This window comes from Mustela lutreola, chromosome 7 (assembly GCF_030435805.1).
Source record: "Mustela lutreola isolate mMusLut2 chromosome 7, mMusLut2.pri, whole genome shotgun sequence".
Taxonomy (NCBI): Eukaryota; Metazoa; Chordata; class Mammalia; order Carnivora; family Mustelidae; genus Mustela; species Mustela lutreola.
The window spans coordinates 73,827,570-73,852,020 of record NC_081296.1 but is presented as its reverse complement, the minus strand read 5'-3'; the positions used below and the strand labels follow the sequence as shown (position 1 = coordinate 73,852,020).

At 38.0% G+C, this 24,451-nt stretch overlaps 1 protein-coding gene across 2 annotated transcripts in view; it reads left to right on the top strand.

The window, feature by feature from the left end:
* The first annotated feature begins 17,377 nt into the window (after positions 1 to 17,377).
* The window catches only part of MYEF2 (myelin expression factor 2), a 39,909-nt gene continuing 32,835 nt past the window's right edge, over positions 17,378 to 24,451 (top strand). The window contains exon 1 of one of the 2 annotated variants that reach the window (XM_059181470.1): positions 17,378 to 17,687. In XM_059181470.1, coding sequence (XP_059037453.1) covers positions 17,527 to 17,687 — 161 coding nt within the window. In that variant the 5' untranslated portion in view covers positions 17,378 to 17,526. The remainder of the gene's footprint in view (positions 17,688 to 24,451) is intronic. The other variant, XM_059181469.1, reaches the window with a different exon arrangement.

The window sequence follows — 24,451 nt, the reverse complement described above, 5'->3', positions numbered from 1 at the left end:
TAATATCTTGTTTACTGGGAAATAGAAAAATGAGAGACATTTAGACCATGAAGTTATAATACCAGGACAAATAAACCCTGTTGAGAAAAAAGAAATGAATTTTCAAAAAAAGAGTAGATGTAAAATTGTGCAGTAGAAGTTATTTTAAATATGCTACACCACAAAAAATGAACAAGATCAACATATAGGTACTTTAGAAATGAGCAATTGAGTTGAAAGTACATCCTTTCCTTCATGACAACTGTCAGGTACTAAGATTTTTAAGTCCTGATGAATCATAGGATTGGGCCAACAGTATAGCTGTAGACCTAAAGGCCAAAATCTCACTCAATAGCTTTGTAATTAATAACCAATAAACAAAGTCTTTCTATGATCATACAAATCATACCATTGTGAGTAGTCAAAGATACCAGTATTTTTATACCATATATATGTGTGTGTATGTATATAATATGCATATACATACACACACATATATATATAGCCACATACGACATGGATGTTGTATGTGGTTTTTTTTCTTCTGTGAATAAGTTACTGATTAGAAATATAAAATTTCACTTTTCAGAAACCTATAGTTCGTTTGCATGCCACAATGTTGCAACTGTAGAAACCAATATTGAAAAGTATATGCCCATTTAAAAAAAAAGAGAGAGAACCTCTTGTATTTTATTTTAATCAACAGGTTTTTTCCCCTCTGGTATATTTATCTAGTAATGATAGTCCAAACAGTATATCTGAAATGACAACTATTATAGTGGAATATGGTATTCTCGGTGAAAAGTATTTTGATACTGGATATCAGATATAGTGATCTTTAATGCTAATAATATGAACACACATGATTTCATAAAATGAGACATGTAAGAAAACCTAGGCTAAAAAAATGATGACTCCTCCCATATACACATATATACATCCCCCACCAAATATCAAGGTTATTAAATCCCATTCAAAGTAAACAGGGAAATGAAGCATTGTTCAGACCATTTCTGCACAGACTAGTTAATCATTAGGAATGGAATGTGTTGGAATTAAAGGAAAACCTTAAATTACAAACCCAGATGTCGTCATAATGGTGAAGTACATACATTTCAGGCCTTGCCAGAGATCCAGAACCCTGGGATCTGCCAAAACCAATACCCTCCCCTCAACCTTTCAGATTTCAACCTTTAGAGAATCTTCGTATGACTCCCCAAGGACTCTGACATTGGATCTTTTCAAATACTGGATATCTGGTCGGAAATTTTTCAAAATGTCTCACTAGAGAAACCTGGACTGTCATTATCGTTCTGCTTTGTCTCCAGTTCTCTTTGGACATAGTAAACTAAAGAAGCGTAGAAACCTCCTACAAAACATGGGAGAAGCATCAGAAAGCTAACTGCAAACACAAAACACATTTTATTTTTTCTTTTTGACAACAGCAGCAGCAGCAGCAGCAGCAGCAGCAGCAGCAGCAACATCAGGGCTCTTTTCTCCTTTAGAATTTGAACTGACCAGACCTGCAGGCTGTATCCCCCCACCCCCCTCCCCTTTCCGGCTCCCTAGCTTCAGAAATACAAGAGAATGAGAACAGGCTTCTCCTCTGGACCTTCACTGAAACCCTGTCAGTCAATGCGGAGGGTAGGGGGAGAAAGTTACTTCGCAGGCAGCGATGTCTCACCTTCCATGCTTGTTGCCATGGAGATGAAATCCAGCGAGTAGACTTAAGTGTTGGCAGGTTTGTCTGTGTTCGCTGATCGGTTCAGTAACAGTGTAAAAGGCGTGTCCTGGGAAACTGCGTGGAGTCACAGGACCGTGGTTAGCGCTCTCCTGGCCTAGGTGTGTAAATGTCTGTATCTGTCAGGGAGAGACAGAGGACGTGGGCGCCCGCGAAGTACGTGTGCGCGCGCTAGTGTATTTGCAGGAAAATGTGCCTGGATTTATTCGATGTGGCAGAGTGTAAATATTTGCGCGCGCGCGCGTGTATGTGAAGGCGTCTGTGTTTGTGACACAGAGGAGTTGGGAAATGAGAGGGGGGCGGGGAATGGGCCACCGCAGCAACAGGCTCTATTCCTCAGTGTTTCTAAAAAGAAAAGGAAAAAAATAAAGGTGCTCATTTTCACTATCACACTGCAGGGTAGCAATCGGAGTTCATCATTCATCTGGCTTCCCAAGGCAGTGGAGGTTTAATTAATTTATTCTTAAAATCCGTGTTTTCCTCTGCTCTGCATCCGTAGCTGTGCCGCGGGCATTTTGTTGTACTGGTTGACCGCAGTCTCAGCCGAGGAGTTGACGCTAAATACGTCTTCCTTCTCGTCTGATAAGAGAAAGACGAGAGTGAAAGTGTGTTGGTTTAACTGGGGACCGCATGCGTCATTTGGAGTTATTTTTCCCTATTCTTCACCTTTTCTTTTCTGCGCAAACCCAACCGGATCCTGCCCTCCCTGCCCGCCCCTGCTTTTTAGGGATTGGCGTCTAGGCGCTGTCCGTAGTGCTGAAAAATTGCGTAGTAAGACCTACCAAGGAGCGAGAATACACCAAGACAGGAATGTTCCATAAAAGCCCATATGTGATTGCATGGCACGTTTTCTAAACACTGTTCAGTACATAGACTCTAAACTTAAACGGCATTGAAAGCAAAACAAAAACAAAACAAAAGAAAACAACAACAATACAATCTCTTCCTGCATTCTTACTTGGGGGGCTTGTCCAACTCAATTATAAGGGTCCAATTCTATTTATGTTTGGATACTATATTCAGAACCTTCAAATTGCAAACACCTGTAGATTCTCTAAAAGCTTAATTATTAGTCCTGTATGTTATTAAATTGTCAGCAATTGGGGGAAACGTTGGTGCAGAATTGGGTCATTGTTAGTGTAAAAAATGTTGAAAGCCCATGATGTAAAGATGAGTTAGAATTCAACAATAAAGTGAAGACAATGTATTTAGAGTATTTACTAATTTAGGAAATTTCATGGTCTTACAAGAAATGGGCAATGTATAAATGGGAGTTCATACAAGACTATACTGAAAAATACTTATTCTTTTTCATTTAAAACTTTTAAACACCCTGGGGATACACAGGTGGTTCAATTGTTTAAGTGCCCAACTCTTGATTTCTGCTCAGGTCATGATCTCAGATTGGTGAGATTGAGCCCCACAGTGGGCTCAGCACTTAGCCTGGAGCCTGCTTGGAAATCTCTCTCACCTATTCCTCTCTCTCAAATAAATAAATAAATAAATAAATATAAATCTTAAAAAAACAAAACAAAACAAAACACCAAAACTATTAAACACTCTATAATATAGGTGGACTGCCCACCAATGAAGAAAGTGGAAGAAGTTCTTCTAGTAACATGTTCCTAGCCATGTCTTTATCGACTTTTTTTAAAAAAAAAAACTTGCTAAGGGGGGCGCCCGGGTGGCTCAGTGGGCTAAAGCCTCTGCCTTTGGTTCAGTCATGATCCCAGGGTCCTGGGATGACGAGATACATTGTAAAACAACATCCTTTCTGCTCAGTGGGGAGCCTGCTTCCTCCTCTCACTCTGTCTGCCTCTCTGCCTACTTGTGATATCTCTCTCCATGTCAAATCAATAAATAAAATCTTAAAAATAAAATAAAATAAAACTTGCTAAGGGCCCCCATCCTATTTTGGTAGTATATGCTAGAGCAGTGCCTCCTGAAATTTAATGTGCATATGAAACCCCTCAGGATCTTGAAAAAAATGCAGGTTTTCATTCAGCAAGAATGAGTTTGGGTCTCAGATTCTGCATTTCTAATATCCACGTGATGCCAGAGGTTGCTAGTTCAGGACCACACTTCAAGCAACAAGTTCCAGAAATATTGTGTTCTGGCAATACAGTCACTCATAGAGTATGGGAAAGGAGGTCATTTTCTTCCATCTATTATTCTATGTATGTTTCTAGACTGTTGCAAGAATGTTCTATTCAAATAAGTTCACAGGTTAACCATTTAATTTACACATTTAATTTACACAATATTAACCAACTGTTTGTATCTCAAACTGCTTTTAAATTTGTTCATTTGGTTTTGATTTTAACACTGTCTACCGCAGTTTACATCACCCTATATTTTCATACTATAACTGGCAATTATTCATTCTCTTTGCATTCCAAACTCAAGGAAAAAAAAAAAAAAAACCTAAGTAACTGATTTTACTGCTGTATGGGCCCCACACCAAGGATTTATTCTCATGATTTTGACTTGTCATTTTATGACTTTTAGTATGGCTTCATACTAAATGCTCATTATACTGACTTTACAAATCTGAATGTTACAATCTAATTCTCATCCAACTTCGAACGTGAGATAGGGCTATTGTTTCATAGATCATTTGAGTAAATGCTGATCTGTCATGTCACTGACATAGCCTAAGTATAGTTAGATTTTGAAGATTCTTCTGGATGGTTTCCTCCTCCTCCTCCTCCTTTTTAAATTCATACATATATCAGTTGATACTCTGTTTTTAGTCAATATTTTTGAATTGAAGCAAAAGATAAGTTTTGACTATATATTAAGTTCCTTGGTGTTAGTTTATGCATGATCTTGACCTTTCTCAAGCTATATGAAAGGTGATGATGTTCTGGAAAGTCTGCAAAATGGCTCACTTAGGAAAATATAATGAATTAAAATCCATTATGTTCTACTTCCTTTCCTAGTGGCTGGGTTACAAAGATAGATGATCTTTGGTCTCTGACCTTGATGAGATACATTGCAAAACAACATGGCAAGTCTACTACGTTTTATAGAAGTGCAGAGATTAGTAATTTATATTCTATTCTCCATTGCCAAAGAAGTGATGAAGAATTGCAAAATAGACAAAACCCAGAATACCTGCATTTCAGGTCCTTGTCAATGCCTGCTGCTTAATTTTTATTTTAAAAAATTATTGACAGATAAGAAACATATAAATGCTTTTCTAAAGCACACATGATTAATCCATACTTCTGGATAGTCTATTATTTATTTTCAAACAATACAAATTATTGGAAAGGTAAATATATAGGTAGCATTGTTTAGACCTCCTCCAAACTGAATTGCCTTTCCTATGCTTCAACATTCTACTTTCAGCTTATATGCAAATATTCTGTATAAAACAATCCTCAGTTTACATGCCCTGCTCAATATATACTATAGGGTTGTTACTACAGACTCGGATTTGCCCAACACATCACTTAATGTTCCTTATATTAAATCTCTTCAAAAACATTTTTTTCATTGACAGTTTCCTGAATTGAACTCTCATACTCCTCCTCACTTAAACCATCCAAAGTTAAGTGGGGTGTTCTCTTATACACAATGTGCATCATAAAATTGATCCCCTTTGCTTTTTCTTTTAGTCACTAGGGATGGCCAAGTAAAATTAATATCTAGAAATTAATAACTGTGTAAAATATTAAGGCCTTTATGGTTTTTTTCCTCTATTGCCTTGACTTGCAATTTTGTTTTCTCATGTATTGGTATATTACTTTTTTTTCATTATCTGTTTTAATGTGTGTCCTATATAAATGTCCTCACAAAATCAGAAATGAAGTAAAGAAATTAGAAGTAAGTAAATACATTTATTTTTCTACATTTATTTTTCTGCTTTTTGGCCAAAAATGTTGACTACTGTGTGGGTATATATAGCTAGTTGTTCTAAAAGTTTATTTTTAATAAGACACTAAAATATAGAAAAAATCATATAGTTAGCTATGAAGATAAACATATAATTTATTATGACTACATAAATGTTAAGCTAGTGGAAGAAATTTTAACTTAGATGACTATAGTTCAGGTTTGTTTCAAAACACTTTGTTTCTCTGTCTATATGCTAAATAGTATCCTTTGTATGAGTAGGACTTGCAGAAGTGTTGATTATCCAACTTCCTAGAAGATGTGGCAACTATAGAAATTTAAGGAACATGACAGCCCCACTTTTATGAACATACATTAGAATAATAGTGCAACAAAGGAACTAAAATCAAGAATTTCTTCTAACAAGCTGGCTCAGGATACTTTTCAGAGGGAAATTTTCCTTGCTGTGAATTCTTGCTACCCTGGCTCCAGCTGAATTCTTGCGCTCATGTTTTCTATGGTGAGATCATCTCTTGAACTTATTAGGCCAACATGTTACCTTCAGCTTTTTGTGGAAACCTACATCTTGTCTGGTTGAAGTTTGATTATTCTTTCTAAACTAAAATGTCTTAATATAGCTGGGTCTTTTTATTTGAAGTATTGCTATTTTCTCAACTACTGAACTCTAAAAAATGTATTAAAGACAAATATAAATTATTTTTGCTATAAACACTAAAAAATTAATCCAATGCTTATTTGGCTTTAGATGGTAGGCAATAATTAGCTATATCCAAAAGTCCCTTTTATCTTTAAACGTACATTCTTACCTATTCTAGTGTCATTTTTATCTAGCCATGCCCTTTTCTCATGTGAGTGGTTTTAATTTTTTTTGAGTGTTAAGATTGATTGAAAATACCATAAGAAATACATGACCTCTACCTAAAAAAAATTCTGCTCACAGCTTAGAGCATTCAGGGGGCTTGGAAGTCCATTTCTATTATCCCAAAGTAATTCAAGGAACAATCTAAAAACCTCAGCAAAAATTAATGGTCCATGGTCTTGTTCTCAGTCTTGTAACTTAGTGTTGACTGGCTTAAAGTCCTATACTTTTTTTGTTTTAACCATCCTATTAGTTTTCTATTTTCTTTCCTTGGAGTTCTTCCTCTAGGTCATTTTACCATCTGATCTCTAGAGAATAGCCAATGCTGAATATGCTGACATAAGATTAGAGAGTACAGGGGTGCCTGGGTGGCTCAGTGGGTTAAGCCTCTGCCTTCGGCTCAGGTCATGATCTCAGGGTCCTGGGATCAAGCCCTGCATCAGGCTCTCTGCTCAGCAGGGAGCCTGCTTCCTCCTCTCTCTCTGCCTGCCTCTCTGCCTACTTGTGATCTCTGTCTGTCAAATAAATAAATAAAATAAAATAAAAATTAGGTAGTCCTCTCCCGATTTTACATACGTTAAAAAAAAAAAAAGATTAGAGAGTACAATAATAGGATGATTAGATTTGATTAGAAAATGACTGTGGGATTTTTGTCAACAGTGAAGAAATTATCTAAAGTAACTGGACTCATAAGTGAATTGAGCATGATGACACTTCAGTGTGGATAATGATCTAATGCTGCTCTGTTTGATGAGCACCCTTGGAAATGAGATGTTATGTTTTGCTGGTAAACTTTTCTGCAAAGAAAAAAATGTGCTAAATGCTTCAGTTCAGAGTGATCTATTTGAATGAAGTTTCATTTAATTGGCTTTAATTTATAGCCCATAAGCCTTAAATTGTTTCATTTAAAGTATACTTGAAGCGCTCTACTATATTTACTGTTGAATCTAATGAGTATGAAAGGATACCTTGGGCACAATCTCCATAAATGTGTGAGCAATAACCATGGTATAATATATTAAATTGGTTTATTTTACTGGGTTAAAGAAACAAAGAAACAGAAGGAGTTTATTTTGCTGCAGTGCATGTGTCAGTACTATGAATCAGTTAATACATAATTGGCAAATAAGTATGTCAATAGCATGTGGAAATCAATTGATTTATATACAGTTTTCCTCCAAATGTTAGGGCTTGACTATCAAGTGAAAGCGGCTTGAACCCAAGTCTACATTAACACAGCTGAATGCAGTGAACTGTGGAGGAAATCAGTCCTATACACATGCCCATTTCACTCCTTCTTACTCTTGGCTCAGTCTGGCCATGTGCTCTGTCTTGTAAATGCATACATATCAGTTTTTCCTGGTCTTTGTGCATTGGTCCCTATATTCATAATTCAAACTTTCTTTACACTTTTTCTATCATTCTTTCCTAACTAAAAATTTTCTTGTGAGGTTCTAGTTATATTGTAATGTATATTTTTAACTATGTTAGATTTTCATTTTTTGTAAATGTTTTTTGTGGTGTTCAGGCTGTGAAGATGAACGGGTTTTACATTTTCCCCCCAATGTGATTTTTTTCTCCTAAATATTTTCAGTTTTTTTTAATTGAGTGGGCTTTATTTTTAATTTTAATTTTTTTCTGGGATGGGGGTAGAGGGAGAGAAAGAATCTTAAGCAGGCTCCACACCCAGCACAGCCCGGGTGCGGCTCAATCTCACAACCCTGAGATCATAACCTGAGCCAAAATGAAGTCTGATGCTTAACTGACTGAGCCACCCAGGCATCCCAAGTGGGCTTTATTTTTTAGAGAAGTTTTAGTATTACAGAAAAATGGATCAGAAAGTACAGCAAGTTCCCAAATGACTCTTCTCCCCTTGCCCTACAATTTCATCTACTATTAACATATTGCATTAACATATTGCATATAACATATTAACATATTGCATGTGGTGCATTTGGTACAATTGGTAAACCAATATCGATACATTATTATTAACTAAAGTCCATAGTTTAGAGTTCCTCTTTGTGTTTCAGTTCTATGGGTTTTGACAAATGTTTAATGTTACCAATCCACCATTATAGTATTATAATAGTTTTACTTCTTTAAATATCTGGTGCCCCACTTACTTATTTTCTCCCCTCCCTTCCACCCACCTGCAGCACGAACCCCTGGAAACTATTGATCTTTCTACTGTTTCTATAGTTTTTCTTTTCCAGAATTGTATATACGGAGTCATATAGACTGTTACTTTTTCAGGACAGCTTTTTTCACTTAGCAATTTGCATTTAAGTTTCCCTCCTGACTTTTCATGATTTGATCCCTCATTTCTTTTTTTAAAAAAATATTATTTATTTGAGAGAGAAGGACAGATTAAGCACGAGAGAGCACAAGCTGGGGGAGAAACAGAGGGAGAGGGAAAAGCAGACTCCATGCTGAGCAAGGAGCCTGATGCAGGACTCGATTCCTGGACCCTGGGATCATGACCTGAGCTGAAGGCAGATGCTTAACTGACTGAGCCACCCAGACGCCCTCATTTCTTTTTACTGCCTAACAACGTTTCACTGCATGGTTATACCACAGTTCAGCCATTCACTTATTGAAGGACAGCTTGGTTGCTTCCAATTTTTGAAAATTATGAATAAAGATGCTATAAATGTTCATGTACATGTGTGGACATAAATTCATTTTGGTAAATAACCCAAGAGTTCGATTGCTGGGTTGAATGCTAAGACTATGTTTAGCTTTGTAAGAAACCGCCATACTGTCCTTCCAAGTGACTATACCATTTTGCATTCTTACCAGCAATGAATGAGAGTAAAGTTCATGACCAGCATTTGGTATTGTCAATGTTTGGATTCTAATCATTAATCATCATATCTCATTGTTTTAATTTTCAATTCTCTAATGATATAAGATTTGGAACATCTTATGCTTATTTTCCATCTTTGTATCTTCTTTGGTGAGGTGTCTGTTCAGATCTTTTTTTTAGTTTTTAATTGGGTTGTTGCTTTCTTATCATTGAGTTTTGAATATTTTGGATAAGTGTTCTTTATCATATATGTGTTTTGCAAAGATCTTATCCCAGTCTGTCTTTTTACTTTTTTAAGTGGCTAGTTATTTTCCGGGGATAATTTTTTAGAACAGGAATTTTTCCCCCCAACCCCCTCCAGGAATGTGTGCATTGTTAAAGAAGAAGCACTTGTATAATTGATATCAGATTTCTACAACTAAGCTAGACAAGTAAAACTCACACTTCTCATATTCTAAGTAAAACTAAACTGTATGAGTGTTTAATCACTTTAGGCAACTATAGACGTTAACTAGAAAGGCCTACATAGGGACCCTATCTTTCAATACTACCTAAAAATCAGTAAAATAAGTTCAAGTTAGTGAGTAGAGCACAAGGGGATACTTGAAAGTATGAAAATTCTAAGGAGAAAATATAAACCTAATGTTATGAGGACTGATTAATTTTATAATTTTTATATAATCTATATAGTAGTTCTTAGTTAACTGTTCTTAGATGATACTCAAAGCAATAAACCGTTGGGAAGAATGAGGTATGATTTTTCAGAAATATTTTTGACACTGGCTTCCAGAAATATTAAGAGTCTATATGTGGAAATCTAGGTTGAAGTAAATGGAAATTTATGTACACCTAAATTTCCTCAATGACTTTGGGACTATCAGAACAATGACCTTAACAGTACTACCATGCAGTTTCCTTAAAAATCTGAAGGATAGCTCAAAGCACTCACAATTGAGATTTGTTGATGTAGTCAAAAGAGTAACATTGCTGGGGCGCCTGGGTGGCTCAGTGGGTTAAGCCCCTGCCTTCGGCTCAGGTCTTGATCCCAGGACCTTGGGATGGAGCCCTGCATCTGGTTCTCTGCTCAGCAGGGAGCCTGCTTTCCCCCTATTCTGCCCCCCCCGCCCCCACCTATCTGCCTGCTTGTGATCCATGTCTGTCAAATAAATAAATAAAATCTTTTAAAAAAAAAGTTAAAAAAACCAGTAACATTGCTCTAAGTATTTTTACATATTTAACCTTATTTAGAGGCACAGACATTCCTAAATTTAACAGATACAATGAATGAACTGATGAATGAAAAAATGGACATCGTAATTCTCTCTTTTGTTTTGGTGTACCTCAGAATATATACTAAATGGCCTAGACACTGTGCCAAATATGATTAACTGATACCCAGCCCCATCTCCTTTATGAGACATCTCAGATTCTGTAGCCTGCAGTAGTTCAATGTAAATTATACCAATGAGAGGCACTGGTTTAAAATTTAAGATGGGGGGGAAGAAAAAGAAATCTTTAATCTCACTAAACTTATAGTTATTAGCAAGTGGCAGGTGAGGTGTTACACCAGCAGTTTTGGGGTGTTAGTAAGCTCTGAGACTTAACTTTCTCCTATAGGCATAGGGCTCGCTGGTGATAGATTCTCCATGATTCCTGCTCTTCCCAATTTTTCAAATTCTAGCAGTAGCTCCTAGACCTTTTTTTTCACCAGCCCTAATTATTGTGTAAACCTCAGTCTTTCTGCATTAAAACTTACATGAACTATCTACCATGTTTGGTTGAATATTGGTTAATATTTTTAGCATGTTTAGTTTGTGAATAGAAATGTAATGACATGAAATCACTCCAGCCTACCATTCTGTAATACACTATGAAAAAATGTACCACATTTGTATACTACCAAAAACCATTGCTTCCGATGAACTAGGCTCATAAGCAGCCATCAGGAATGGTGTGTCCTTTGTTACAAAAGGTAGTAAGAGGGTAGGATTTTTGAATTCTGTTCAGTTTCATGAAACTGAGGTAACAGAAATCCAACAACAATGTCTAAGGTAAAGGAAGTTATTTTTCTCCCCAAATAAGAAGTTTGAGTGAGTATAGGCAGGCTGGGAGTTTTACAATGGCTCTGTAAGATCCTAAGTGTTTCAGTCCCCTGTTTTTCTGATCTGTCATCCTTAGCTGTGGGTTTTGTTCTCATTCCTATTCTCTCAAGGTTTCCAAAGGGATACTCTACCCTCTAGCCTCACAGGAAAGAAAGAAGGCAAATAACTTGTTAAGAAAGACCCCCTGGAATCCCCAGTGTATTTCTCCTTACAGCTTCTTAGGTAGAGTTGTGTTCCAAAGCCACTCCCAGGATTTTAGCTGGGCACATTGCTAGTTTAACCAAAACCGTGGTTCTGTCAGTAAGGAAAAAAGGGAGAATGAATACCATATAGGTAATTTATAGTGTTCTAAACCATAAAGCAAAGGAGCAAACAAAAACCAATGTAAATGATGTCTTCAGAAAAAAACATTTTTAAAAGTAGTGTTGTGTGACCGCAGTGTAGAAGAAACTATTAAAGTAACTCAGTCATTTCTATAAAAATACTGATCATCAGGATTAAGTTTAGCTGTATAGAAGAAGAAGACTCCAAATAGTAGCAATTTAATTAGGATAGAAATTTATTTCCTCCTTTTGACAACAGTTTTGGGTGGGAATGTGAAGGTTGTTACTGTGGCTATCTAAGGATGGGCTGATTAATCTATTAGTCTATTTTCTTTCTTTTTTTTTTTTCTTATTAGTCTATTTTCAAGTTCCATCATCCTTAGCACTTAGTTTCCAATCACAAAATTACTTTATGGTCAAACATGGTTGCTACTGCTATAGACATCATTTTTTCATTTAAAGCCAGCCAGCAGCAGGCAGCAAGGGAGGACAAAAAAGTCCATTCTTCCAATTAAGTCAGTTCTTTCTAAGGAACCTCCTGTTCGGTCCTCACAACCTTTCTGCTTATATTTTCCTAGTTAGAACAGAGTTACTTGGTCATGGAGAGCTATAAGTGAGACTAGGGAATAGGGACTTTTATCAATTTTCATAGTCACCTTAAATCAATTTCTATTATCAAACAAGAAGAGGAATATGGATTATGTTAGTTATTATATCTATCACCACGATTTATAGGATTATCTTCAAATATGTGGGGAAACATATGGATTGAATCTTATTCATCACTGTAAGAAATCTATTTTCTCTTCCAAATGTTGTAGTTGAAAACTGAGAATAATAGTTCTAAAAAAAGTAATTATTTAAATGAAAAACAATATTTGTTTTAATCATTTTCATTAGTATTCTTTAGATTAGGACTAAACTTAAAATAATTAAAATAATATTACCATACAATACTCATTGCCTTGGACAGAGGAAGCCCAGTTCATTGGATTATTAAAGAAGAGGGAGCAGGGCACCTGGGTGGCTCAGTGGGTTAAGCCGCTGCCTTCGGCTCAGGTCATGATCTCAGGGTCCTAGGATCGAGTCCCGCATCGGGCTCTCTGCTCAGTGGGGAGCCTGCTTCCTCCTCTCTCTCTCTGCCTGCCTCTCTGCCTACTTGTGATCTCTCTCTGTCAAATAAATAAAATCTTAAAAAAAAAAGAAGAGGGAGCAACTAAGCCTATAGTCAGAAAAGCAGGGCAGAAACCTTAGAAATTGGCTCTTCTGAGCCACCTTTTAATGGAGTTACTGGGGTGAGATTGAGGAAAAAGCAGGATGATTTAAGAAATTAGAAAGTGGACAAAAATTGAGACAAGTGAATGTATAGGAGTTATAGGAGTCTTTAGTCTTCAAGGAAAAAAATGTCCAAATATTGCTTATAAAAATCAAAAGTAAATTTGTGATTGGGTGATGACCCTGGCATTGTAAAGTTGAAAAATGAATCAGTTACCCAAGGAATTCAAGTAAAACCCTTTGTATTATCTGAGTTATTTGAATAATTGAGGTGAACATGGGATTTCTGCCTGGATTATTCAGATAATTGCCTTAATTCCAAGATTCATTTAATTGGTGGAGACCTTTCCTTAGGATGTATTTTTAGAATGCTAAATGTGAAAAATTAGATTCCTAAATTAAGCAGAGCAATAGAATGAGGGAATGTGGGAGGAGAGAGAGAGAAACAATGAGAGAGAGGGGAGAGAAGAGAGAGAGAAATATAACCAGTTCATTGTCAGAATAAACCATACTTTTCCCCACACTTTTTCTAATGACAATAACTGGCATCCACTTTTTCATCATACAATGAACTTCCATGATGAGAAAAGGAAATATATATGGATCTCAGATACAACCCATGGTATTTCCTGAAGTTATAAATTCCTTTTTGGGTTTCAGTTCTTTAAAAGTGTGGAAACTTAGTGGCTCCAAATTCAGCCATTTAATTTTACAAAGCCAAGTAAATTGACTTAAAAATCATACTGTACTGGGGCGCCTGGGTGGCTCAGTAGGTTAAAGCCTCTGCCTTCGGCTCAGGTCATGGTCTCAGGGTCATGGGATCGAGCCCCGCATCAGGCTCTCTGCTCCACGGAAAGCCTGCTTCCCTTCCTCTCTCTCTGCCTGCCTCTCTGCCTGCTTGTGATCTGTCTGTCAAATAAATAAATAAAATCGTAAAAAAAAATCATGCTGTACTGTTTGTACTGTTAAAACAAATTAAAAGGATTATCATATTAAATTGACACTCCATTCTCTTCTTTGGAAACACAACCCTGGGCAGTGAACCCAACTGGGAAATTATTTGCCCACCTCCCTTATAGCTGAGTGTGTCATATTACTAAGTTTTGACCCATGATGGAAGTGTTGTTTGATGTAAGGACCTACTTAACAAGAGGCTTTCATTAAAGTTAAACTGTCCCGCTCCCCTTCCCCCAGGGCACAAGGCCGGAAACCAGCTCCAGGTAACAAAGCCCAGATACAAGGGTGGGTCAGGCCAGGTGGAGACATCCGATCAGTGGGGGGATGCATACTGTCTCCCTGGTTACCAAGGAGTATGGGCCCCGCCCTTTGGGAGCCTTTTGGGTGCCAATCCCAAACAAGGTGATAGGCTGGGTCAAATGTCTACTAGGGTAAATTGTAACTCAATTGGTCACCTAGCATCACTGTGGAGTTTCCTGTGTGTGTTACAATCTCATTAGTCACCTGTGCGCGGCCAGACCTGACAGCATGGCCTTTGCCCTTAAAAGCTAGACTGTGAAACAGAGAAGGGTCGCATGTCTTGTAAGAGGTGCGTCCCCAAACGTTCAGTCAGATTCTTGATGCTTGGCGTGAAATAAAGCTTTGCTTGACCTTCACTTTCTATCAGTCTTGCTCCTTTAATCATGGACCCATTATTGGGGCATAACATTTGAGACTTCTAGATAGGATCCCCCTTTTCTGAACTACTTCTGGCCTCCAGTGAGTTCAAGATGCCTAGATCTCCAGTAGCCATTTTGGGCCATAACATTGGAAGCCACACACAAGGATGGTGCAAGATTTAGAAGGAACCTTCGCCCATGATGACCATACCTGCTCTGTGATGCCTACTTCTGCACCACTTTTACTTAAGAAAGTAGTAACTTCTATTTTTTTGAAGACACAATTATTTCTAGTCTTTATTACTAGCAGGTGAACACAATTCCTAAATAACACACACATTAAAGTATTGATTGAAAATATTTTGGAATTTTAGGCTTAAAGTTCCAGATATGTATAATGGCCTCTTTCAATCTACCCCTCCCTTCACACACACACACACACACCCCAACTAAGTGGTTATGTGATGTTGTACCAGTTATACATTTTCTGCAATTGCAAATAATAACATTTGCAGTGGGAATTGTGAGAAGATAAAAACTAAAGCATTACTCAAGAATTTTTCAGTATGTATACATAGACTTAAAAAAAAAAAACAGTGGAGGGAAGGAAGGACAATAGAGAAATAGAATGTAGTAATAGAATGTTAATAACGATTTTTTATTTTTACAGATTTAGCTAAGGTAATTATAATATTGATAACATGAGAGGAAGGAAACATCATAGAGCAATCTAATGCAGTAGTATTAATTATTTTCTCTTTAGAAGCTGCCCCAATTCTCTTCATCTTTTAAAGATCCAGCTCTTCCATGAAATGCTCACCAATCCCTCTTCAGAAAGTAGCCTCTCCCCTTTGTTGCATTTATTAGGGCCAGGACTAAGTTACAGTAAGGGAAATATTTGTTTTAGGCACAACATTTTAAGGGGTACCAAAAAAGCTCAGCAGTCAACAAAAATATTTTAATGGAATATTTTAATTAACACACTACACCAAGCAGATCAGTCTCTTGGTAAATAAAATTTTTTATAAATAAATTTTTAATTATGCTTCACATTTATCTCTGCTTTAGCACTCAAATAATACTTTTTATAAATGTTCTCCCCAACAGTGTTATATGCATTTTCATATTCCTCATGTGCTTACTACTTTGTTTTAAGCATAAAGTTCTCTTAAAAATATTAAATTCCATCTATTGAAAGATTTTGCAAGAATATCCTGTATTAGGGACAGCTGGATTATGTTTTCAACATTAAAGTCAACTATAGCAAAAGAATAATAGAGGGTGATCAATGTTTGAAATTACTCATAGTTCAGTTCTATGGAAAAATCACCTGACTTCTCTTTGACTAAAACCCTGCTCAGCCTGGAGAGATAAGGAATTCTAATACTACTTTATATTCATATAGCATTTTGCCCTACATAAAGTGTTTTCTTTTAATTCTCACCTTAATCCTCCTTATTTATTACAGAAAGATTGAGAAGTTAAGTGACCTGCCCAAGGAGTAACAGGCAGAAGTGGCAGAGCTGGGGTTCAAACCCAGGTTTTCTGTGTCAGAATTCAATGCCTTTCTGCTATTCCAAATGCTGAGTTTTGGGATTGACTGAAGATAAGGAATTCATGAAGCAACTACAACAGCATGTGTTGTGTTTATGAAATAATGTCAATAGCACCCAAAACAGTAGTATTTTACCAACTGTATTGCTCAGGACCAAGACTGTTCCGATTTTTTAATGTGTGTATGTTTGATGAAGTAGTGCAACTCTTCTGTTCCAAGGTATTTTTTTGGTTAAGGGCAGAAATCTACATAATTAAAATGCCAAAGAACGGGGGAAAATGAGGAAATTATGTATTTCTTGAATATTAGTTTCTAACTACCACTTTACCACTAATCTGTGTGTGATAGTCTGCAAAGCATGTAAACCATGTGTTAGCTTCTTTTGGGAAAGTCTTTAAACTTTTCGGCTGACAAAGGTTTTTTAAATGTGAAATATTATTACAGTACTCAGGAGTTAGGAGTTGATTAAGTTTAACGGGTTACTTTTTCATATTTAGGGGGAAAAATCTGACTATATTTTAAAACTCCACATGGTAATTAAATTTGTTTGAAAACCTATTAACTGCTTCAAATATAATTTTCATCAACATAAAATAAACAGAACTCCAAACCAAAATGTCCATTATCAGCCATTCTAGAAGATTTCTTATTAAAATTATAGATTCTCCTCATTGGTGGCTGCCCAGAGAATTCAAAAACTTCAGTCTTCTTTTTGTAAGCTGATAGCCCAGTTCTAAAGGAAAGCCTCCTTCTTAAGAAAAACCAGAATTCAAAGAAATTCAAAGCTATTCATTTTGGTGAATTGCAACCTGTCATCAATAACTATTTATTGAATGTCCACAGGGTGCCTAGGCATTCAAGTGGCAAGTGATTTATTTGCATTATTCAAAGGATTTCTAAGGAGAGTCTGAAGATTTGCAGATGTCTTTAAAGATGCAAAGTGGTATGTGCCTCTTTAATTTAAACTGCCCCTACCAGGGATGAATTGCATAGTCTGGGTTTCAGAGCTCTAGGGATTTCTAGCACTCAGAGCCGACTTCTGTAAGCGAAGACCCCATTGGGTGCCAAGCGACAGGCAGGCTGGTGGTCAGAACAAGGCCCCACCGGGGGATTCTGGACAAGTCAAGACCTCCCCGGGCTGAGGCAGGGCGGACCGCAGCAATGGCAGCCCTGACCCGCCGCCACCCCATCCCTCCCCCCTACCCCTCCACTCCCACCCCCCACATCAGGCTCACACCCTCTCCCAGTCTCCCAGCTCCGACCGGTTCTCGCGAGATCCGGGCAACTGAGCGCTCGGGGCCTTTTCAAATCGGGATCCGTTACCGCTTTCGCGGCCGCCGCCATTGTAGCGCTCGGAGCCCCTCAGCGCAGGCGGCTGAGGGGGAGGCGGAGGCAGCGGGAGCGGGATGGCGGACGCCGACAAGCCCGAGGTGCTTCGGGCCGCTGGCGACAACAGTCCGCATCAGCAGCCCGTGGAGCAGCCGGGCGAGCCGCGGCGAGAACCGCACCCGCCGGAGCCGGAGAAGCAGCCGCCGCAACACAGCAGCAGCTCCAATGGCGTTAAAATGTATTGTCTTTTTCTCCGGGGACCGGGGCGAGGTGGGGGGTGGGGAGTCGGCCTGTGGCGGGCGGGCGTGTGTGTGTGTGGGGGGGGTCGAAGCCGGCCTGGGCCTCGGTGAAGGATAACCGCCCCAGGGCCGTGGGCGGCGGGAGGAGCAGGTGCAAGCCGGGCCGCTCCCAGGCCTTACCCTCCCGCACGGTGCCGGGGGAGCCGGGGTGCGAGCCCGGGGCCGACGCCCCTCCCCTGTTGATCCTCCCGAGACTGCGGGTCACCCCTTCTTCTCAGACTTCAGCTGGAGAACCTTTGAGCAAAGCTCCGCGGCCACCACGGTCTGCAGGAAAATGGTCCCCCTTTTAAAGCCCAGTACTGTAGTTAGTGTTCATCACTAGGGAGTATCTAGGGATGACATCATCGGACATTTCCTCTTAACTACAGAGAACGTATTTCAAAGGAATATTGCCCCTTCTCCTGGCCTTATTCTGAGCTTTAGAAGTTCAGTGTTTACTGTGGCTTTCCAAAGGATATATTAATTTCTGAACTGATACATACCAAGAGGAAGTTTAATAGTGTGCTGTTATTAGACTGAATCCATTGTGTTATTCTTGAATTGGTAGGAGGTTATTCTGAAAGGGAAAAGGCGCGTGGTGTCTTGCTCCCCTCCCACTCCCGACCCCGCAAATGTTTCTAAGTCATGCAGGTTCTTTTTTAAGAACTCATCGTGTGATGGTTTATTCTTAATTTTGGTAAGTTGGTAAAATAAGATTTTGTTTTTTAATTGAAGAAAACCCACTACTTCTAAGATTGCCCCAGTCATCAGGGCTTATAAAGAATTTAGTTAGCTCGAATCCATAATTTCTAGTTATAAGAAAATACCATGCTTCCCATTGTTCTTGTTATGTAGGGGATATGAATCAGGCATTCCTTTGCATGTGCTCAGCTCTTTAAACTTGAAGTTGAAAGTATGTTAATAATTTAGCCCAAACATCCTTTTCCTTCTCTCAGTTATGCTTCAGAGTAGAAGGCAGTGAACATATGGTCACACTAAAATAGGGAAGAGAAATGTTCTTTACTTTTGTATAAAATGTTTGAAGCAATAGGGGCAGACCTGGACTAGTTTGTGTAGGGGTTGAGTGCAGATGAGGTAGCTCTCCCAGCTCAGTTATGACACTCTTGTTCTTAGTTGGGTTTGAATAGCACAAGTGGCATCTTCTAGGTAGAATAGAGATGTAGGTATAAGAGATTCAACCTCAGTGGAATTTGTTGCTAGGTGCAAAGTGGCGCATCTCAGTAACTGGGCTGAGGGAAAGTGATCACTTTATACCATGCCTGCCAAAATTGTTGGCTGTCTGGAATTTGGCATCATAAATTCGAATAAAAAGCATTGGAATGCTAAATATAAAATATGTGCTTTTTGTTTATATCTAAACATGGGCTTGCCTGCTGAACAAAAGGTACAGCCTTGAATTACAGAAAGAAGCCCTACTATACTTGGGTATGATTAGTATAATAGTGTCAGTACAGATAAAGCTGGTATCTAAACCTCCCAAGTCTTTAATCTCTTTTAATGTCTCATTTTGGTTTACCTGGATAGGAGAGGACAGAGGTAGGGAAGAATCTCACTTCTAACTGAAGATGAGGAGACTATAAAGTGAAGAAATTAGGGAATGTTACTAGTAAATACAAATGAAGATTTTTTCATATTGCTTATAATTCATCTCTCGCCCTTCCTCTTTTCTCAGAAGTTGAGTAAAGATGCAAATTTATTCTCAAGGGTTTCTTGTACTGTCAATTCCATAAGAACCGTATAGTGGTCCAGCATGGGTCACTCATACTGAGTAACTAGGGACATTTACCTGCGTCAACCTAAAAAAACCTTTTTTTTTTTTTTTTTTTCTTTAACTCCAAGAACCAACTGAAGTAGTTAATAATCCAACACAAAACCCTTGAGTTGATTACTGTATGTGTACTTAACAATCCAACCCACAATCCTGGAGTTGATTACCATACATTTTTAAGGATAAGGATTCACAGATTATAAAAATTACCAAATATTGCCTTACTTAGAAGTGAACAGAGTGCCACTTACCAAGATTGAAATGAGTTTTCTGAGGTTAATCCATAGTCATTGAGGATGGAAACCCCTGTGTTTTATTCATCTTTGTATCCCCAAGGCCTTACGCTTTACTTATTTATTTTTTGAAAGAGTTTATTTATTTACTTGACAGAGAGATCACAAGTAGGCAGAGAGGCAAGGGGAAGCAGGCTCCTTGCTGAGCAGAGAACCAGACATGGGGCTCCATTCCAGAGCCCTGAGATCATGACCTGAGCCACCCAGGCGCCCCTAGGCCTTACGCTTTAAAAGGCCTAGTATATTTGTTTAAGAAATGCAGATGTGAACTTTTATGATCATGAAACATATGCACAAGGACTTTGTGGGCATATTCACATCTTTTGACAAGAAGTTAAAGATGTTTTCCTAGGTTTAGTCTTTTTGTTTATGTCAAAATGGTATACCAGTTCTCCTTTTCTTAAGTGACTAGGAGGTAAAATAGCAGTATTGTTACAACTCTATTATTTCTGTGTCCTTAGGTAAAACCGTATATAGAGATTGAGAGTTATATTAGGGTATAAAATATTGTATGAAATATTAAGCATTGAAGCAAGGTGAAGTGTTTGAAGTGTAGTATTTTTTTTTTAACCATATTGGTAGTAAAGAATGGAACTGTGCTTAATTTTATTTGTATATTTTATTTTATTTTATTTATTTATTTGACAGAGATCACAAGTAGGCAGAGAGGCAGGCAGAGAGAGAGGGGGAAGCAGGCTCCCTGCTGAGCAGAGAGCCTGATATGGGGCTCGATTCCAGGACCCTGGGATCATGACCTGAGCTGAAGGTAGAGGCCTTAACCCACTGAGCCACCTAGGTGCCCCTGTGCTTAATTTTAGATTGCATACTATAGCACTGTTTTTAAAATTAAAACTATTTTCCTTGTTTGGTGTTGAATATTGATTTTTCAGATATTTATATTATAATTTGGGTAGGCATAATTCCATCTTAAGAGTAGATAACCTGTTAGTGATTTAAAATAGTCACAGTCTTTATCTCAAGTACATTAAGAAGAGAGTTTGTTTAAATGAATAGTTTGAGCATTATTACATGGAATTCAAGATCTAGTGCCAATATCTGATATTATGTAGTGTTGTTTCTCTGAGAGTTTTCACATGTATCTTAATTGTCTATTCCATGGTGTATTTATGGCATAAAAAGAGTTTAGGAATTGAATAATTATATCTTAGTTTCTTTTTTTTTTTTTTTTAAGATTTTAGTTATTTATTTGACAGACAGAGATCACAAGCAGGCAGAGAGGCAGTCAGAGAGAGAAGGCAGGGAAGCAGGTTCTCTGCTGAGCAGAGATCCCAGGACCCTGAAATCATGACCTGAGCTGAAGGCAGAGGCTTAACCCACTGAGACACCCAGGCGCCCCTATATCTTAGTTTCTTAATAATCAGACCATACCTCTAGACACTAAACTGATCTGCATTCCATAGATAATTTATGCATTATAGATGAGCAGTGTAACAGTATCTTTAATATCTGCTAATTGTTGAAAACTTGAAGAAATTGCTCTGTCTTATCATTGTTGGAATAAATATTTTAGAGAAGATATCCTACCCTACACAATAATTGCTTTTTTTAAAAAAAAGATTTGATTTATTTATTTGAAAGAGAGATGGTGAGAGAGAGCATGAAAGGGGAGAAGGTCAGAGGGAGAAGCAGACTCCTGTCGAGCTGGGAGCCAGATGTAGGGCTCAATCCTGGGACTCTGGGAACATGACCTGAGCCAAAGGCAGTTGCTTAAACAACTGAGCCACCCAGGTGTCCCTATAATACTGCTTTTTAATGGAATTATCAGATTGTTGTCAGCAAACACAACATTCATGTAAGAATAGAAGAACATAGTATTTTAGAACTTTGTGCCATTTTCATAATTGGTTCCATCCAGGAAGAAAATAGGTAGGAGGGCGCCTGGGTGGCTCAGTGGGTTAAGCTGCTGCCTTTGGCTCAGGTCACGATCTCAGGGTCCTGGGATCGAGTCCCATATCGGGCTCTCTGCTCAGCAGGGAGCCTGCTTCCCTCTCTCTCTCTCTGCCTGCCTCTCTCTCTATCTACTTGTGATCTCTCTCTGTCAAATAAATAAATAAAATCTTAAAAAAAAAAAAAAGAAAGAAAGAAAGAAAATAGGTAGGAGAAGGCGTATTGAGCTAGCGACTATATAGTTGTCGGGTTACCTGAACAGACTTATTTTAAAGCCATTCACTTAATTCAGCCTACTATGTAAATGGGTTCCTTGGGGAATTAAAAAGAAGAATTCTTGTATCTGTTGTACTCAGAAACCAGAGAAAAGGCCTCTGTACCTTTTGGCTGCTTCCTGCCATTTTCAGAAGTGGCACACTATTCAGACAGATAGGTACTTGGTGGAGTTGGACAGTTGTAAGACCACTTATAGGCTCTGCCATTTCTGGTGAGAGATGTTTGACCGGAAAGGTGCTCCTGTCGAGGTCTGAAAAGGCTGGCAGAGCAAGTTTGGCCCTTAATGTCTCTTCCTTGATTTTAGCAGTTTTTCTGGCAGACAGCAGCACCATCTGTGCTCCTATTAGGATGGGTTCTTAATTGACTGTTCATGCATTCAAAAATTAATATTTATTGAGTGACATATTATGTGCAGTCACAGTGCTAGATGCTGCTCATACCAATGCAGAGAGTTTTTGTTCTTACAGTTTTACATAATTTATTTATGGCTGTGCTCTTACCTGCTCAGGAAAGTAGTACCTAAAAAGCTTAGTATAGTAAGGAACAAATGACCACATTAGGTGTGTGTGGAGCACTGCAGTGTATAGATTCCCACAGTTACTTGACTTAGAAGATAAATTAGAGCCTGCATTATGAATCCTGGTTGGTTGTTGGACTAAGTGAAGAAGCTTTAAAAGATTTGGATTTTGAATGTCATTCCCAGAGATTTTTATTAGTATGTGTTTGTGGAAAATTATTTATCTGTTTGTTTATATTTTTTTAGAGAGGGGAGAGAGATAACGGGGGGGGGGGTTGGAGGGGTGGCATGTATGGGGAGGTGCAGACGGAGAGGGAAAGAAAGATTCTTAAGTGGGTTCCATGCCCAATATAGAGCCAGATGCGGGGCTTTGAGATCATGACCTGAGCCGAACTCGAGAGTTGGATGCTTAACCAACTGAGCCATCCAGGCACCTCATGGAAAATTACTTTAAATTGAAGTTTTACTAAATAGTTTTAGATTCACTAGAGTAATTAGTGATTTAAAAGAAACCTATTGTTATTTATTCTGTAAAAAAAAGATTACTTTTGAAAAGTAAATTATATTTTTGTAATATATACCCAGATTTTTTTTCTTTTTTTTTTAAAAGATTTTATTTATTTATTTGACAGAGAGAGAGATCACAAATAGGTAGACAGACAGAGAGAGAGATGAGGAGAAGCAGGCTCCCTGCTGAGCAGAGAGCCCTATGCGGGACTCGATCCCAGGCCCCTGGGATCATGACCTGAGCCGAAGGCAGAGGCTTAACCCACTGAGCCACCCAGGCACCCCTACACCCAGATTTTTATCTATAAGGTTTTCTTTAAGCATATATTTACATGTTATAGATGGTTGGTGTGTACCATCATATAGTTGCATTGTGATTGCAGTCTTTTTTTTATAATTTTTTATTTTTTAATTAACATACAATGTTTTATTAGCTCCAGGGGTCCAGGTCTGTGAGTTGCCAGGTTTACACACTTCACAGGACTCAGCATATCACATACCTTCCCTAGTGTCCATAACCCCACCACCTTCTCCCTGCCCTGCAACCCTCCGTTTGTTTTGTGAGATTAAGAGTCTCCTAATGGTTTGTCTCCCTCTGGATCCCATCTTGTTTCATTTATTCTTTTCCTGCCTCCCAAACCCCCCACTTGTGATTGCAGTCTTAGAAATTAAATATTTTTCCAGTTAGGTTCTCATTAAAAAGTAGATTTATAAAATTCTTATTTGTGTTGCCTCTATGTACTGCTTCCCATCTCTACTCATACTCCATCCCACCTTCTAGGTAACAACTACCAGTAAAAGTGACATGATTCTATGAAGTACCCTATCCTAGTTTATAGGTTAATACACAGGAAATACTGAGTATGAAAATATTAGAATACCTGACCAATTAATTACATTGATCAAAATTGAGAATAGAAAAAATTTAAAGAAATGTAGGAGTGTATGCATATATAGATAGTAAAACTGTGTATTTTAGTTATGTTTTTAAACAAGGAGGAGAAAAGTTATGTGAAGAAACTGTTAATCTTGAAGAGATAAACTTTTTTCAGGGTATCCTTTTGCAGATTAATTCTTTATAGAGTTTTGATTGAAGCTCGGAAAGTTAGGACTTCTTTAAAGAGGGCTGTTACATATATTCTAGGAATAAAACCACCCGTTTTCCCCTCTTGTTAGGTTCTAATAATATTTATTAAGTAGTATAATGGGAGAAGCTGGGAGACTGGATGCTGCAGCTATTTAATATGCGAAAAAAGAGGATTATTAAATGAGAAGTTTGGTAAGATGCCCAAATCCTTGCTTTGAAATGGCACTGGGTAATTTCAAAGCAAGCAAGCTGACTCTCCAGCTGCTTTGCTAAGGTCTTACTGGAGAGTTTTGTGAAGTGAAGTGATAAATATAAAATATTTGTGTAATGTAGGCTTCTATTATTAG